This window comes from Mytilus trossulus, chromosome 7 (assembly GCF_036588685.1).
Source record: "Mytilus trossulus isolate FHL-02 chromosome 7, PNRI_Mtr1.1.1.hap1, whole genome shotgun sequence".
Classification (NCBI taxonomy): domain Eukaryota; kingdom Metazoa; phylum Mollusca; class Bivalvia; order Mytilida; family Mytilidae; genus Mytilus; species Mytilus trossulus.
The window spans coordinates 8,032,418-8,049,662 of NC_086379.1; the positions used below are offsets into that span (position 1 = coordinate 8,032,418).

The 17,245-nt window shown below is 31.8% G+C and overlaps 1 protein-coding gene across 1 annotated transcript; it reads right to left on the bottom strand.

Annotated features, from left to right (window-relative positions):
- Positions 1 to 419: 419 nt before the first annotated feature.
- Positions 420 to 12,098, bottom strand: LOC134724586 (somatostatin receptor type 2-like). Its single transcript, XM_063587696.1, has 2 exons — positions 11,943 to 12,098; positions 420 to 2,013 (listed from the first exon to the last, which is right to left on the bottom strand). The coding sequence occupies exon 2, from the start codon at positions 1,959 to 1,961 to the stop codon at positions 645 to 647; it is 1,317 nt and encodes a 438-aa protein (XP_063443766.1). The 5' UTR covers positions 1,962 to 2,013; positions 11,943 to 12,098; the 3' UTR covers positions 420 to 644.
- Positions 12,099 to 17,245: the final 5,147 nt, after the last annotated feature.

The window sequence follows — 17,245 nt, forward strand, 5'->3', positions numbered from 1 at the left end:
GCAGTTCTCTAATTTTCACAATAGCAGTAGAAATTATCGCTTGCATAATAAGGCAAAATACTGACCAGTATTAATGAGACTTAATCAACTAACTGAATAAATCGAAAAAAAAGCCAATGCTCCGTGATAATGGTCGTTCTTTGACCTATAATGGTCTACCGTTACAAAATGTGACTTGGATGGAAAGTTGTCTCATTGGCTCTAATGTCACATCTTCCTATATAAAGATTAAACATTATATACCGTTAAAAACGAATCTATATATGACAATCATATTCCTGACTTAAAACAAGTGACGAAGACTATGATTGCTGTTCAATCACAACACAAGACATAGAAACCGTGGGTATATGTACATGATGTAACTGATGACAATTATGAACAAACTTTTTAACTTAGACTACTATATTTATCCCTCAATACATGTTTAAAAAAAAACATGTTTAACCTTTGTAACTGCCTGTGTAAACTCTTTCGAGTGAGTCGATACTATACCTATATGGAATTACATTGACTACTAAACCGATTGTTGAAGGGAAATGAAATTGCGAACGACTGGCAACGAGAAACACACCATCAAAGTTATCGACAATCACCGTACTATGAATAAATTTTACCAACCATAGAGAACGAGTTCTAGTATGTTAAATGTCATCTTGCTGCGTTTGGCTTTCTTTATCTACATACACACTGCTAGTGTCAAGGAGTGAAGTGTTCACGTTTTCATCTGGTGAGAGGAGAAACCCCGTATTCGATGTTTTCATTGTATCAAGTTCAAATTTAGGTTTGTGTCGATCATTTCTTTTCTCTCCATGTTTTTGTGAAGATTTCGGATACACACTGTTACATGTTTCTCCGGCTGTTGTTTTTCTATCTAGTTCTATTGCTGCTACGCATTTAAAAGCTTTAGCAAAACTTCTCCTGAAATTGTCACTTAGAAAGGCATACAATAACGGATTGAGCATGCTATTTGCAAATGTTAAAACTGTAAAAACATTAAACAAATATATTTCCCAGTCCTCTAGTCGTTGGTAAATAGGCAGAAATGTCAGATTTATCTGAAATACCCAATGCGGCAACCAGCAACAAACATACACTAAAATAACTGCAAGAACAAGCTTGGTCACTTTTCTATGCGATTTACGTTTTCCCTTCGATTTTATCATCTGACCAACACATGTAAGTCTAACAATAACCGAAGAGTAAAACATAGTTATCATTGACACAGGAATGGCAAAACCAAGAAGGAATGTATACCAGGTGAAGGCCTTTCCTTGCGGAAGTAGCTGGTTTGAAGGCCATTGAATTGTACATGTCTTTAGAGAAGGATCTTTGTAATTTGAAACAGTGGTGGAATATAAAATGATTGGCAACATCACCAGAAATGACAATGACCAGATAATTAAGCATATGAAATAAGCTATATTAAGGGTGCGATATTTTCCAGATCGTATCGGGTGGCAAACGGCAAGATATCTATCACCGCTTAACACTGTTAAAGTTAAAACACTTGTAACGAAATTGATCGAATACAGTACATTGTATATTTTACACATCGCTGTTCCGAATATCCAATGCTGCAAAAGTGTTGTCGTTATGATAAACGGAAGACTTATCAGAAACGATGCATCTGATATCGCTAAATTTAGTATATATAAATTCGTTACAGTTTTCATTTTTGCAAATCTCAGGACCACATAGATCACTAAAGAATTCCCCACGATACCAACAAAGAAAATTATAACGTATGAAGTGATGAGGAAAATGGTTATCGCCGCCTTATTGAATGTCAAACCAGCGGATGGTGTAGAATTAGACATCCCTTTAGAGTCTGTTAAGTTGTAATCGCAGTAGTCTAACATGTCTGTAACATTGCGTAATAACACAGTAAAATTAGAGACTATATCGGTAACAGCACTAGATATGTTTCCGGGTCCATTTAAATGTGTTACTGCTTCCATTTTGGCAATTCCACACTAGTATTTATGGCAAATTCCGTATTTCAATTGAATCCTGTAAGAAAAATAAGACAGTTTATCGGTTTTAGTTACATACTACCATTAATTAATAAGAACACAATTCTGCAGAAACATACATGTCTGATAAAAAATAAATTTATTTAAAAAAAGATTGGTCATTTATTTATTTTAAATAAGTCATGAGACATAAAAGACGAAGGTGTTCACTGTTATAACAAACCTTTTCTAGTAAGGTATCATGCTTTCCTACCTTGCTGCAAACCCTTAGATACGAGCGTGTAATCGTTGAATTGAATTTATTAGTCATTTATTTAATTAGTAAAATATAGGTTCATTCATTGCTGATCCAACCGAACTGCAGAAAATACATCAAACAATGTTCGAATACTACCTAATTTCTCAGATTATAATCTAAAATTTTATTGTGTTGACTTGTATTGATGTGCCACAAGCTGTGTTAACATCATACTCGATTTAACAATATTTCGCATGAATGGTTACTAAACTGACGAATCAGTTTTACAGAGCTCTTGGAAAATTAATAAATCGATTTCTAACATTCAAGAAAACCAAAAAAAATCATGACCTTTTCGTAGAATGCAGTAAACAAATTGTTTGTGGTCATGCATACTGCAATCAAGCTATTTGCGCAGTCGAATTGTATTACAGAAATATCACGCTTCATGATACACAGTCATTACTATGTGAACGTGAACAATACATTTGGGTAGTTATATCTTTGAAGTGAGAATAAGTTTTGAAATATATTTAATAAAATGAGAGGTGAACCGGGTGCCATCAACCTTACAAATAAAAACTAAAAATTTCCATATCATTCTTTTCAAAATATAATTATCTTTGAGTTATCTCGTTGACAATTTGGTTCGAACAAATACAAAGATTTGGTATTTGATAAATCAGTCCCAACAATAAAAAAAACCATATTATGTATTTTCATTTTATTACACTGTCGGAACCCTTTTTTGACAACCTGTTTTAAATTGTGCAGATTCAAGTAAATAAGTAGACCTATTGCTCACTACTTTTTTACAATTCAAGACGGCGGTATACAATGAATCTAATTTACAGGTACGTGGCGTCATATACCACATAGTAAGAAGAATAACAATAAGTATCGCATAATCCAATGTATATATTTTAACAAAAAAACAAGACTTGGCATACTCTTTAAATTATAATATTTGTTTGTCAGGGCAGACTTAAGCGTGTTATCACGTGTCATGGAAATCATAAGTATAAACTTATCGTGGTGCATGTCATCGAAAAATGCGTTAGTATTACTTTGATATTTAGCGTTACTGATCAGAGTAATCGGAGAAAACAATTGGAATGCAATTCGGTACATTTTGATTAATTGATGCAAATATAGCGTGTGGAATACTTTGTAGGTTTTAATAACAGAATTCCATTATAAAAAAAATCAGTTGAGGCTTTGCACTCTAAATATAAATGCTCAATTATTATAACAAATGCACAGCATAGATTGAAGTATTTAAGGCGAAAAATTTGAAATAAAACTTATACTATTCTATTACAAAATATGCATGCTTAATTTACATTTCATCCCACATAAAGCATAAATATGAGAAGATCTAGCTTTGGTGCCATTGAGACAACTCTCTTGTTTAGACAAAATGTATAAGTGTAAACAATAAAAAAAACCTTCAACAGTGAACCTTGACTCACATCGAAATTTAAAGCTATAATGGGTCACAAAATGTGTAGTATAAAACAATTCAATCAGGAAAACCAACGTCTAGTTTTATTTATAAAGGAAGCTCAGTAAAGATATAGAAAATATTTTATTGTTAAATGAAACCTACATGAATATTGTATACTATATTATATTACATGTGATCATGATTAAATATCAAGGTAAAATTTTTGTTTATTTCCTTACTGAACTTAAATCAATATGAAAGAATGAAGTGAAGTATATTTCAAATGAAAAGTGAAATAGCTATGAATAATAAAACGAAGTTTGATGAAAGGCACACAAGTTCTTTTTTTCGTACAGAATATATAGTTATTTTGAATATAACTGTCATCATTAAAGTACATATTGTAACTTCGATTTAAAATTCATTTGATATGAATTCATTATTCTATTTGAACACACTTTATTGAATGCTCGCCTCGTGTAAAGAGTGTGATGCTCTCTTTCAGTCTATGGAAGGTGCGATACGATAAAAACTTTTCTTATATCAATGAGCGATATTGTCTTATATCAACGAGTTACATTGTGGGAAATCTCAGACGAATGTTTACATTTTTATGAAGGAACGCAGATTTCTCGGTATAAAGTAATGATTCTTTTCTTAAAACTGGCTGACATTTAACAAGACATACGTCTGCTGTATAATTTCCATGAATTATTTTAAGTTATACCAAGCAAGGTGTATTTAAACGAGAAAATTTAATTATTGAATAAATGAGACATAAATGCACGATTTATCATTTTTAGATGTACAAATTCAATTAATGTCATGTAGCAAATTATGTGGAATGTAATTGAGATAAATTCAATTGTCGGATAAGCCAAAATCGCCTATAAGTCAAAGATACTGCTATATTTTAAAATATCAATGCGATGTTTGTCTTATATCATAGCGAATATCAAAATATTATCAGTGCGATACTTTTCTAAAATGACTGCTATAGTTTTCTAATATAAGATTAATACGATGACACGTCACAATGCATGTCAAAAGAACCGCAAACATAATTCACAAACTTAGTTCATGACCGGCTTAATGTTTGAGGATCAATATCACTAAAATTTCGTATCGGTAACAAAATTAACGCTTACTCGATCTTATCATTTTAAAAATGATGCTTGCCCCTTTTGATATTTGAAAGTGTTAAGTGTTAACAACCTGTTCAGTTTATTATTTTCAATCACATGGTTTAACCGACTAATTCTGTTTGAAGTGATGCTGCAATGGTGGAATTTAAATGTGGTTGTAAATAGACTACCAACCTATGAGATTCTAATACAGGTCCAGTGGCCGATCAATGCATTTAAATCGAGACTTATGGTTGGACCCCACCCCCTTATCCTAGGCTTGGAACCCCCTTTTGAAAACGGCTGGATCTGCCCTTGAGGTCACACTGCTTTAGCCTATCCACATGGGTAATATTGAAACAGACAAAAACTAGATATGTCAAAGCAACACGAATTGTCCCGTCTTAAAATGTTGAAAAATCTGCAATTTCAATAACGAATGTGGACACAAACATGATGACAGTCTCGCATGTGAAAAATCAGCTCAAAATCTAGAGGCGTATAGAAAAGAGTCAGTATAACTGTGATTTTCAACAATTTTCGAAGTTGTTAACCCTAAATTTTAGCCAAAATTAGCGGAGCAAAACAATTTTCAATTTCATCTGCAAATCATCATAGTTAGCTCACATACCAAAAAAAATCAGTTCAATATCTGAAAGCATTTAGAAAAAAGTCTGTATAACTGATATTTTCAACAATTTATCAAAGTCCATCGCCCATAATTTCGGCAAAAATTAGCCAAGCAGAACAAAACTTAAACATGATCTGTAACTCATCATGGTTAACTCACATAACAAAAATCAGCCCAATATATGAAGGCGTTTAAAAAAATAAATCCGTATAATGGTTTGCTACGGAAGGACGGAATTTCGAAAGTACGGAATTTCAGAATGACGGAATTTCGGAATTACGGAATTTCGAACAAGGGTAAAGCTATATGGCACCGATAACTTCGTTGCGGACCATACATATCATTACTTAAGAAGAATAAAAAACATTCTTTCAAACAGTCCAATCCAATACAGCTCCAAATGACAATAAATATTCAAATGGTAAAATAAATATTCCAAACAAATTTAAAAAAATGTACAAATGCTGATGACCCCAACATTGAAGATACCAACTGAGTAGCCTCAGACTATAAATTGAACAACTTCAGATGCAACGAAAATCTCGTCAAACAGAAAATGTATTTATTATTAACATAGAAAAAATATTTAGAAGGAAAACAGTTCTTTTTTTATATCAAAGACTTTCCCCGTTGGTAAATCGATATCACTATGAAGTCAACATAATCAGCTCGCCGCCTGGACGCTCTTGGACATCGCGATGACCGTGAGGGCAATTCCGTTGCTTTTTAGCCACAGAGATTTGACTTGCGTTTTTGACTAGTAATCGATCGTATAAATAACAATCCGTATCGCTTGTTATAAATTCATTTCTTCAATGAATACTAAAAAAAGGAAGGGAAAACAAATGAATAAGATGTAAATGTCTGTTGACGTTAGAAATGTGTATATATTAACAAAAGATTCAGCACCCATGCAAATGACGTTTTGAAGGACAGGAAAGCCGTTGTTTATAAGTGGTTTATTTGATATAAGATTTATAGATATATTAAGAAGATGGTGCATGAGTTTCGAATGAGAGAACTGTCCATCAAAGTAATAGTTTGTTTTAAGTAAACCATTATAGATCAAAGTAGGGCCTTTAACACGGAGCCTCGACTCTCAGCGAACACCACGCTATATAGGAACCAAACAATTACTATTGTCAAACCACTCAAACAGGAAAACCAACAGTCTTATTTGTATAAAAAAAAAGGAGATTCAAAAATGCACAGGCCAAATTTTGTCGAATCAATCTGAACGAGGACAGTATGATTCATCTTTGTCAAAAGTTAGTTTCATTGTTTTCAATAAAGAAAGTCTTCCATGCATGCGTTGCGAGCATATCTGATATATTTTATTTCGGTGCATTCCTTGTAAATTTGCTAAATGTTATATATTTGTGAACAATGATTTTGATACTTAGCTATTTGATAACGACATTGTTTATTAAACCCCATCGGTACTGGCATTTTCAAATTTTGAAAATGGTGGATTGAACCTGGTTATATTGCGCTAAACCTGTCATAAAATTCTGTCATATTTACAACGATGCAATAACAAAACAGACATAAAAGGTAAAATTGTCAAAATATGGATACAGCAGTCAAATATTAATACTAATAAGTACTAATATCGATATTACAAAAAACACCGCTATGATATTTTAAAAGTATTGCATTGATATTTTAAAAGTATCGCATTGATATTTTAAAAGCATCGCATTGTTTATTTATGTATATAAGAAAAACACAGCACTTCAAATTTCACACGGACATAAACTTTAGCTTCTAACTAACTTCTGAATGTATATTTAAACTCAATTGTTGTTTATATTTGAAAAATAAGTTTTATAGTTAGTATTTTCTTAATTTTTCGTTGCCGAAAACAACATTTTCCGCTTGGAATGTCTGCATATTTACAATTGATATTAGACAATATCGCTCATTGATATAAGAAAAGTTTTTATCGATACGCTTCTTCCATAGACTGTCTTTACATTAACAAAAAAATCCAACAATCCTCTAAGGGGTCAATATTGCTGAATATATTTCCTTATCCCATTTCAAATTTTTGCCTGGTTTTCCTGACCAACTTATTGCATTTACTGTTCATCGTATTGAAAATGCTTTAAATATTTGCCACTGGTAGTTATCCCAAGTTCAACGACAATCAATCAATCCACATGTTTTTTTATTTAATTAATTCCCTGATAAACGTTTTTTTTTATTTATTTTTACTATCATGAAAGTTTACGAGAGGACGTGGATTAATATACTCGACCTTTTGAGTGTTATATTTGGATTACTTGTATCCATGTTACCTAGTATTATAACGCAGCTGAATTATCCAGAAATCATGGTTTTTTAGAGTCGCAAGAAAAAAATATTTTACTTCTTCTTCATTGTTTGAAAAACTATTGTACACATATTTATAAGGTAAAAACAAAAGAAATATTATATATGGTATATCTACATGACGTGTATGGTTTTTAACCATTTCAGTAATAATGAGTATTACCTATCATTCCCGATTTTCCTATCCACATGAGAAAAAAATTGAAAATGATGATACACATGCTTCAGAAACTTTAAAAACGTAGATTCACCGTTTTCATACATACACGATATTATTTTACTTTCAAATTAAAAAAGATATGACATAATACATTAAAATTGATAAATGATGATTGTTACCTTATGCATGTTGTGTACACATCCTTTTGTTTTGAGATTAATTTATAGTCGTTGCATGTAAAACACAATGACATTTCTGCCTGTTGCAGACATGGTTTCGATTGAATAATAAATTGGCGACGTAACGTATTGATAGCAGTGGTTTTAACCTAGATTTGATATTTAATTGGATTGATAATATCGTGATGTTATCTGTCAAAGAATTATTGCCATAAGTATTTGCTTGTCAGTGAAGCATCAAACCCATTTAGGATACACGTAGTTAGATTATTAGTAATGATTATATACGGAGAAATATAACGCAAATAGCAAAATGTTACAACCATTTAATTACATTTATTGATAAGAGTCTCATAGGGGTACCAGTACTGTGATGATCAGACGTATGAACGCGTTAGACTATTACTAACTTACTATGAGCAGCAACAAGGCAGGTGTCACATATGCTGCATCATCTACTTTTTGTCATGGCGTTCGCAATGGAGTTTTGAATGACTCTTAATAGTTCTACAACACACAAAATATCAAAAGGAAGATGTGGTATGATAGCCAATGAGACAACTCTTCACAAGAAACCAACTGACACCAAAATTTTTACAACTATAGGTCACCGCACGGTCTTCAACAATTAGCGAAGCCCATACCGTATAGCCAGCTATAAAAGGCCTCGAAATGACAACGTAAGACAATTCAAACGAGAAAACCAACGGCATTATGTATGTTCCAAAAATGAAAGAAAAACAAAGATGTAACACATAAACAAACGACAACCATTGAATAACAGGCTCCTGACTTTAGGCAGGCACACACATGCCGCATGTGGCGGGGTTACACATGTTAGCGGGCCAGTGGTGTGTAACAGAACAACATAAAAACGAACTATAGAAATCAATCGAAAAAGGCTTAACTAATCAGATTGATACAAATAAGTCTATCATTGTCTTTTCTTTGTTAAATGAACATTAATTTTAAAACATACCTTATAAAGGGACAAAACTCACTTTAAATCATCAGCTGCTTGTTCAACAGAACGTGTGTCCACTCGCTTAGACAAAGTACATGTATTCTTACTCCGATCCCTCCTGAATTTCGTACTTAAAACCTGAACAACCCCTCGCAGATCAGAAGAACATATAAATTGTATGGGGTTTAGTCTGAATTTCATCACGAAGACAGTAACAATAGTTATCAAAAGTACCAGGATTATATTTGTATTATTTTTAGATTAGTTATGCACGACAATCAAAGATTTATATGGATTTGATATTAAATATTTAATTTAATTGATTTAATGACGTTCACAAGTATTCAAAAGTGCAAACATGTATTGATAACATTAATATAAAATTGTAATAAGGGTTGTATAAATTACTCTCCTGTGAAATTAAAGTTTATGAAATTTATGAACCACATAAATAATTGATAACCACTGAACATAAGATTTATTTTCCAAGGGATGCATGCACAAATTAAGATTCAAATCAGTCGTATTTAAATAAGTTCTGTCCTCTCTAGTTCGTCATTGTTGTTCATTTGTCTTTTATCCTATGTGTCGTGAAAAAAAAACAAGGAAAGGAACGAAAAAAGGAAAGAGAGCTGTAATTCTGTTTTTTAATTGATTGATTGCTTGCTTTCTGGAAAATGAATGCGATAGACAAAAAAAATAGATACATAGTATACATTATCGCTTGAAATGAGGAGATAAGCAATATATACCAACTAAAACCCCAATAATCAAGAGGATTTTCTCAAGTGTGTCGAAAAGGGTAACTATAGACCTTGCTCAAATTAAACCAAATGACATGTATTATTAAGTAACTTTCCTTTGCAAACGTGTGAAGCATTTCTAAATGTGTTTTTCTATGATTCTATGATTACTGAACATTGTAAATGAAAATATCCTATTTCATTAATTTCGTTGAGAAGCGAATATAGATTTATTATTTAAAAAAAAAGTAACATTTAGTGCTTGTATAACCCTATTTCTTTCACAACGAGGTTGTTTTTTGTAAAACAAATAATTTTTCACAAATTAACAGTATAACTGGTGTGTATGTACACTTAAAGGTTTACCTATTTACAATGATTTGTCGCATTTACGACTCTTTGATTAATTATTGCTTGCTTAACGTCCAGTGGCTAATGTTTCACATATATTTAGGACGTGTATGAATGTTACGAATAAAACAAATTACCAATATAAAAAGAAGATGTGGTATGATTGCCAATGAGACAACTATCCACAAAAGAACAAAATGACACAGACATTAACAACTGTATCTCAACGTACGGCCTACAACAATGAGCAAAGCCCATATTGCATAGTCAGCTATAAAAGGCCCCCATAAGACAATGTATAACAATTCAAACGAGAAAATTAACATCCTTATTTATATTTAGAAATAGCCAAAATTAAGATTTTTGAAAGTTATAGCAAATTTATTTTGGGGACATTCAGAAAAATAATATATCACAATCATGTGTACTTCGTGGACTTTTGGACATACATTGTAAATCGATTCATTCTTGTTCTCGACTGGGTTTTTTCATACACTTTTTAACATGCAAACTTCTAATAACATGACTAAAATTTCCTAAAAAAACAATGTATATAGCGCCAAAAAAACACTTTGATTTCATAAGTGCATGTTATATATCTGCTGATATAATTTATGATTGATATTTAATTTCAACTAACAATACTTAACTTTAACTACGTGAGTTGATCGACTTCAGAGGAAATCGGCCATATCTCTTTGTTATTTGCAAAATCATTAAAAAGCAACTATTGCATGCATATTTAGGAGAAGAAGTCAACAATGACGTAGATCACTTCAGGGCGAGAAATTGTAACAACCGCTGGAAAATTATTTAACCTTGCAACATGTCACCAGCTGACCCCTCAAGGAATTTTGCAAGGGTTTCGTAAACGTTTATAGAATAAGCTACTATCTATCTCTCACTTTCCACATTTGTTTAGTTCGACTGGTATCAGACATCCCATGGGGTTAAAGTCTTAAAACTTTGCTCAGTTCTAGCTAGGAGCACAAAAATCATGCTCGAAACATGAAATTCAACGTTTTGATTGGTTGAATTTGGAGTACGAGTACAAAAAACTGACTCGAAAGTTTTATAACTTCAAGGCCAGATGTTTCTGTGTGTTCATAAGGCTTGCAAAATCGAATGAACACTACTCTTGATGAAACTTTTAATGGAGTGAGAAGTAGCAAGGACGACCAAAATTGAAGTAAACTACAATCGGTTTTAGGCATGCTGTTTTTGATGGTCCTATATATATATAAAGCGACGAATATCTCAAATGGTAAAGTCATGTAAATATTACACTACCTTTCTGAATGCACCGAATACAGATAGAGTTAGCTACCGCTTTTACTCTCCAATAACATTTCAAAATCAATCATTCAGTTTTAGAATTACAGTGACAAAACTCCAGAGATGTGTTTAATCGTTGGAATTTAAAGATCAATCCAACTTGATCTATATTCAATTTAGTACCCAAAAATAATCAAAAAAATGAAAAGCGATACTATGCTTAACTATTTTTAAAAACACTCATTCAATATGAAAAGACACAAATAAAGACTTAAAAACACTTGTACTGGCTACATGATATCATATAAGAAATATCGTATACATGCTGATCCTTAAAGCAAAAAAACATCACTGAAACAGATTATTCGTTTAATATCAAAACAAATTATTATTATTAAATTTAACTGCATTTTCATTAAACATTTGATTAATTGTATTCCATTTTTAAGTTAGATAAGGGCTCTTTTTTATGGAATACAATTACATTTTAATTAATTATTTTAAATATGTTTTTTCTTACCTGTATTCGATTAATGACAAAACAAAAATGCATCCGCTAATGAATAAGATCCAACTGACACGGAGAAAATCATTGCGCACTGATATCAACACATTCTAATCTGAACGTCCTTCTGTAGGAAAATATATACGTCTCCGACTGACGTATCACAGAGAGTTTGCATTGAATCAAACCACACAATTATAAATATCTAATAAACGTTTAAATAGAAGTTGCTTTATAACGCCTTTGGACAATTCTGTAAAAATGTGGTTATTGATTCTTATAAAAGATCATTAGACTCCTGTGTCGAATTGGAGAACGGAGACAATTTAACGCTGAAATTAGGAATGTAAATCTGTTAAAATTGACCAGTAGCAAAATAATTTGATCAAACAGACTATAATTAATCCATGTACATTTGACGAGTTATAAACGACAAGAGAGAAAATAATTGTGTTTTTTAAATTGATTATTTAGAAATTGCTTAGAATGATACTACTGGCATTATTTATATTATTTCATATCTATTAGTTTTTGTTCTTTAGTAAACAACACAACAAGACATGATTTAGCCCTAACAATGAGATAAATTTTATAAACAGCTTTTTACTATCGGAATATTAAAGCAATCAACAGAATTAATCAATTCATAAACAAAGATGAAAATAGCAATATAAATTTCGGCAATTCTCGCGAGAGTTTGCAAGTCATCAATCGCAATATCAACTGTTACTAATTGACAAAAAATATCATTGTACAAAAATGGTATTTTCTTACGCATAGATCGTGTTATCTGTCAACGCTATAACTATATCAAAATGAACTGTTCTGTCACATATCCTTTCATCATTGACGCTCAGAGGACCAGAGAACAGTGCAGATGTGTCAGTACTCGGCTTAAAAACATGCAAAGGCGTCGGGATATATCATCGTGTTCTCAAATTAATATGGGAAGGCCACCATTAAAGATTTATAGTATTCAATTTTGTTTTATGTCATTGCTTTTCATGTGTAGTTTGAATTTTTTCATTGTATTCACAATTGCTAAAATTCAATATGTAATTCTCCAGCATGTTTTTTTCATAGGTTAACTGGGTTTTTTAGCATTTGTTTTATTCCATGTTCTCCACACATTTGAAAAATCTAAAAAAATTGCTAACTGGTAAAACGGAGAAATTGCTTATTTTTTTACGCATTGTGACTTTAGATGGAGATTTGCCACAATGCCACTTTAACCACATTTTCATAATGCTATCAACTTTTTGCACTAAACTAGACTATTATCAATGTTTTAATGTAGAGACCATTCTAATAAAACCGTAATCCAAATTACTAAATCGGAAAATGAAGAGAACAATAAGACTTATAAATACTTGCCTTTAACAGTCACGCGAACACAAATACAAATTCAAAAGCTGCATCATATATTTATAGTAAAACTATATATGTATATATGTATTATATGTATAAACATTTAAGGTCAAACTTGTTTCGTCAATGCGTCTAAAGTAATTGTGTGAAACAGGACTACAATAATACGTGATAAGTAGAAAAGTAGAATACATGCATAAGTACAATGTACATGCAAGTACTGACCACCATAAACTAGCTATGAGTTCGAAAAGTAACGTTAGACACAAATCAATCAATCAATCCTTTGTAGTGAACTATTTTAAGAGCCTCAGATTGTGTCGAGTGGCTGCAATTTAAGGAATAACAGAGTGATTGTTGAAGGGTTGCCACCGTCAATAAGCGATTTGACGGTTTTACGTTTAACGAAAGCAAGTTTGTGTTTATAAAAATATGGCCGTTATTTTTTTCGTTTGAATTGTTTTACATTGTCATTTCGGGGCCTTGTATAGCTGACTATGCGGTACGGCTTAGCTCATTGCTGAAGGCCGTTCGGTAACCTATTGTTGTTAATTTCTGTGTCATTTTGGTCTCTTGTTGAGAGTTGTCTCTTTGACAATCATACCGCATCTTATTTATACCGCATTGTCAGCTATAAAAGGCCCCGAAATGACAATGTACAACAATTCAAACGAAATACCTAACGACCTTATTAATGTACAAAAAATTAACGGAAAACAAATATGTAACACAACAACAAACGACAACCCCTGAATTACAGCTCCTGACTTGGGACAGGAAAACACATACAGAATTTGGCGAGGTAATATGTTAGCGAGATCCCAAAAGACTTTTATACACCGATAGTTTATAAATTGAAGTGTTTGTACGTGTATCCTTTTTCTTGAGATATTCATTATGAAATTTCTCATGCAAAACAATTAAAAATTAACAGAGATTTTCAAAGATTTTCAAAAATGGCTTTTAAAACAATGTAAACAATTTCTAATAAAATTAATGCTTTTTCGTACATCGCTTTGGTTTTGTGTATGAGCAAAACATAAAATTGATGAATTAGTCAAACAAAGTAGCATGAAAAACGCTCAAAGAAAACATAGAAATCTCAACGAAAAGCAGTTTATTTAAGGGAAAACGGTACTATTACATTTTCCTAGCATTAGGTTGGCCTTTTATAATTACTTTTAACATGCGCGTAGTTGCTAGCCAGAGGTGTTTTATTTAATTCATATATAATTGTTTTTTTTGGTTCCAAAATTGAGTGCCAAAATTTATTTTTTCTGGCGAGACGGTGCATATACATGAAATCGGAACATTTTGTAGGATTTTTGGGCTCCGGATCACCGGATTTGCTAATTCGTATTCACTTCCGGCCGCTTGTTTACACCAGGGAGACTTTGATATGTTATCTGGTATTGTATACATTTTTGTATATCAGAGACTAGTCTCTATACAACAGCTTTACACTTTTAAAACCAGTGTTTAAACCCCTGACAAGAAAATGTGAAAATCGACCGTGTGCATATGTCACCATATGGCAAAATGGGATAATTTGCTCATTTGCAAAGCGGTCATTTTTCTTATCATGACCGCAGCCATTACAAGAGGATTATATAAGTCCCTTAAATAAAAATGCCAATATGCCAATACCTATGTCATGTATGTTGAAAGAACAATTTGTTCACATATAGGTGAATTGTACATGTTTGTAGGCTTCTGTCCGTGTACACATGGACATTGTCTACGCTGAAATATGTTGGCCTTTTAGTTTAAAAATCGGAAAGCGAGACCATTGTATAATTGCTATTATAAGATCATATAAAATGACGGAAAATCGTTATAAAAGCAAGATTCTAAACATAAATACGTATGCAAGAAAATATTGTTTATGATTTGTTCGTATACATATAGGGAAACACTTTGTAGGTTGAATTTTAAAGTTAAATAACTTTTAACTTACCTGCTTTCTAAAGTTTTCGGCCAAATTCTTTAAAAAACATGATGTGTTCAACCTTCCTATTTCATAAAAAGTCAAATTTTAAGCATTTTCCCTTAGATTTATACCGCACCATTTTGTAAATGTTCACCAAAGTAAGTTTTCAAAATTACATTAGTTTTATATACATGACGGAAAAAGACTGAATAATCCGCAAATCAAAAATAAATTATATTCTCAATTTAAAGGTAAGGGAAGTCATTTGATCAAAAGGGACAAAGTCACGTGGTGCAAATCATTTGAATACAGTACCCTTGATTTTTCCATATGCAGTGTAGGAGGCTGTATCCACATACCATGTTATTTTATATTCCCGATGGAGTTTTGGCTGGCCTTTTTGTGAACAAAAATACTCTCAACGGACGGACTGGTCATATAATTTGACAACAAAAATGGGAAGTCTAGATATCTTTTGTTGGAAAAATGCAAAAAGGGAGAAGTTCGTCAGACCTAACAAAATCAAACACTCAACTAAATAAAAAAAAAACAACTGAAAAACAACGACTATGTTCCTCACTTAATACAGCTATTTTCAGAAGACAATTAATGGTGTGACAAAACATTGTTCTCTACATGTAGCAAGCTTAATCCCCCATGTGTACAACAGTTATTTATAGTTCCGTTATATTTACAAAATTGGTTGATCAACTAAAACAAACATAATTTGTTAATGTGACAATAATTGGAACATTGTAGACATCTTGTTAATGAAAACGACAAAAAAAGACCAAAACACGCAACACCAAAAAAATATAATATATTATCAAACGTGATGCTTAATCTTTATTTTCCTTTGTAACAATTGACTGCTACATTTTGCAATCGGCTTGTTAGATTTTAAAGGAACTGACTTTTCATATATATCTTCGACTTTGTATCCTTCTGTTGTCTCTCCTTTTATCCTCGTTTTTAACATATATGAACTATTTTAAAATCAGGAATACTCAAGTCAAATTGTCAGACATAAAAATGTAAAGTACGGTATTTGACCTAAATAAAATCCAATGACGTTATTAGGTAACGAGAACTTTCCACAAACATGCACTTTAAAGTAATCTGCACGTTTTATCTGTGAATCATTAATTATTCTGATAATTATTTTTTAATATTTTTTTGATAATTTCTGGAATATATACTAATAAGTTTTATTAAAAGATGACAATTAACGATTTGTCTAAGTATGTGTCAATAATTTATATTTATAGGTTTGTATCTTGACAAATATGTCCTATTACATATAAATAATATCAATACTAAGTAATAATTTTATATCGTTACGTCCATCATATTAATGAAAAATCTGAGTTAGATTTTAGAACCGAAATAGAGGATGTGTTAAAGAGACTAAGAGCAGAAAACAGCACAATGCCACTATGCAATGGGTCTTCAACGCAGCGAATGAAAATTCTCACAACTGGCCCTTAACCGAATATATATACCTATAGTTCAGTAAAAAATGACTTACAAGAGCTGATTATTTATATTGCTTGTATATGTATACTAACATTACTCCCTCAGCATCACATCACAATAGATGCACAAGACAATTTCCAAAAGCAACAATTGTCAAAATAAGAGTTACTCCTCGTGAAACAGTTGGAACTTGAACACGTATCAAGGATGCTATTCAAAACCAAAATCAAAATGACGACATAACGATAAAAACAATAGAAGGACAAACTACATCTCAAAAAACTAAAGGCGGAGTAACTTGGTCTTTACCAGAAACAGTGAAATCAGATCCTCTAAAAACAATAAATTCCTGCAAGACGTTGTTGCTCCAGTACTTACACCATGTTGTTTAACAATTTAAATAAAACAATAACATTACCAAAAAAAAAAAATACAAGTCATCATGTTGAAAAACACGTGCACTACCGAAATCCAGGTGTGATCTCAGATGGCATGTCCTGGAAGAGTGCAAGGCTTTTGTGTTTGAACAATTTGTTTGATATGT

Excerpts from the sequence above, each read along its gene's own strand:
- LOC134724586 (XM_063587696.1), bottom strand. The coding sequence starts at position 1,961 with ATGGAAGCAGTAACACATTTAAATGGACCCGGAAACATATCTAGTGCT.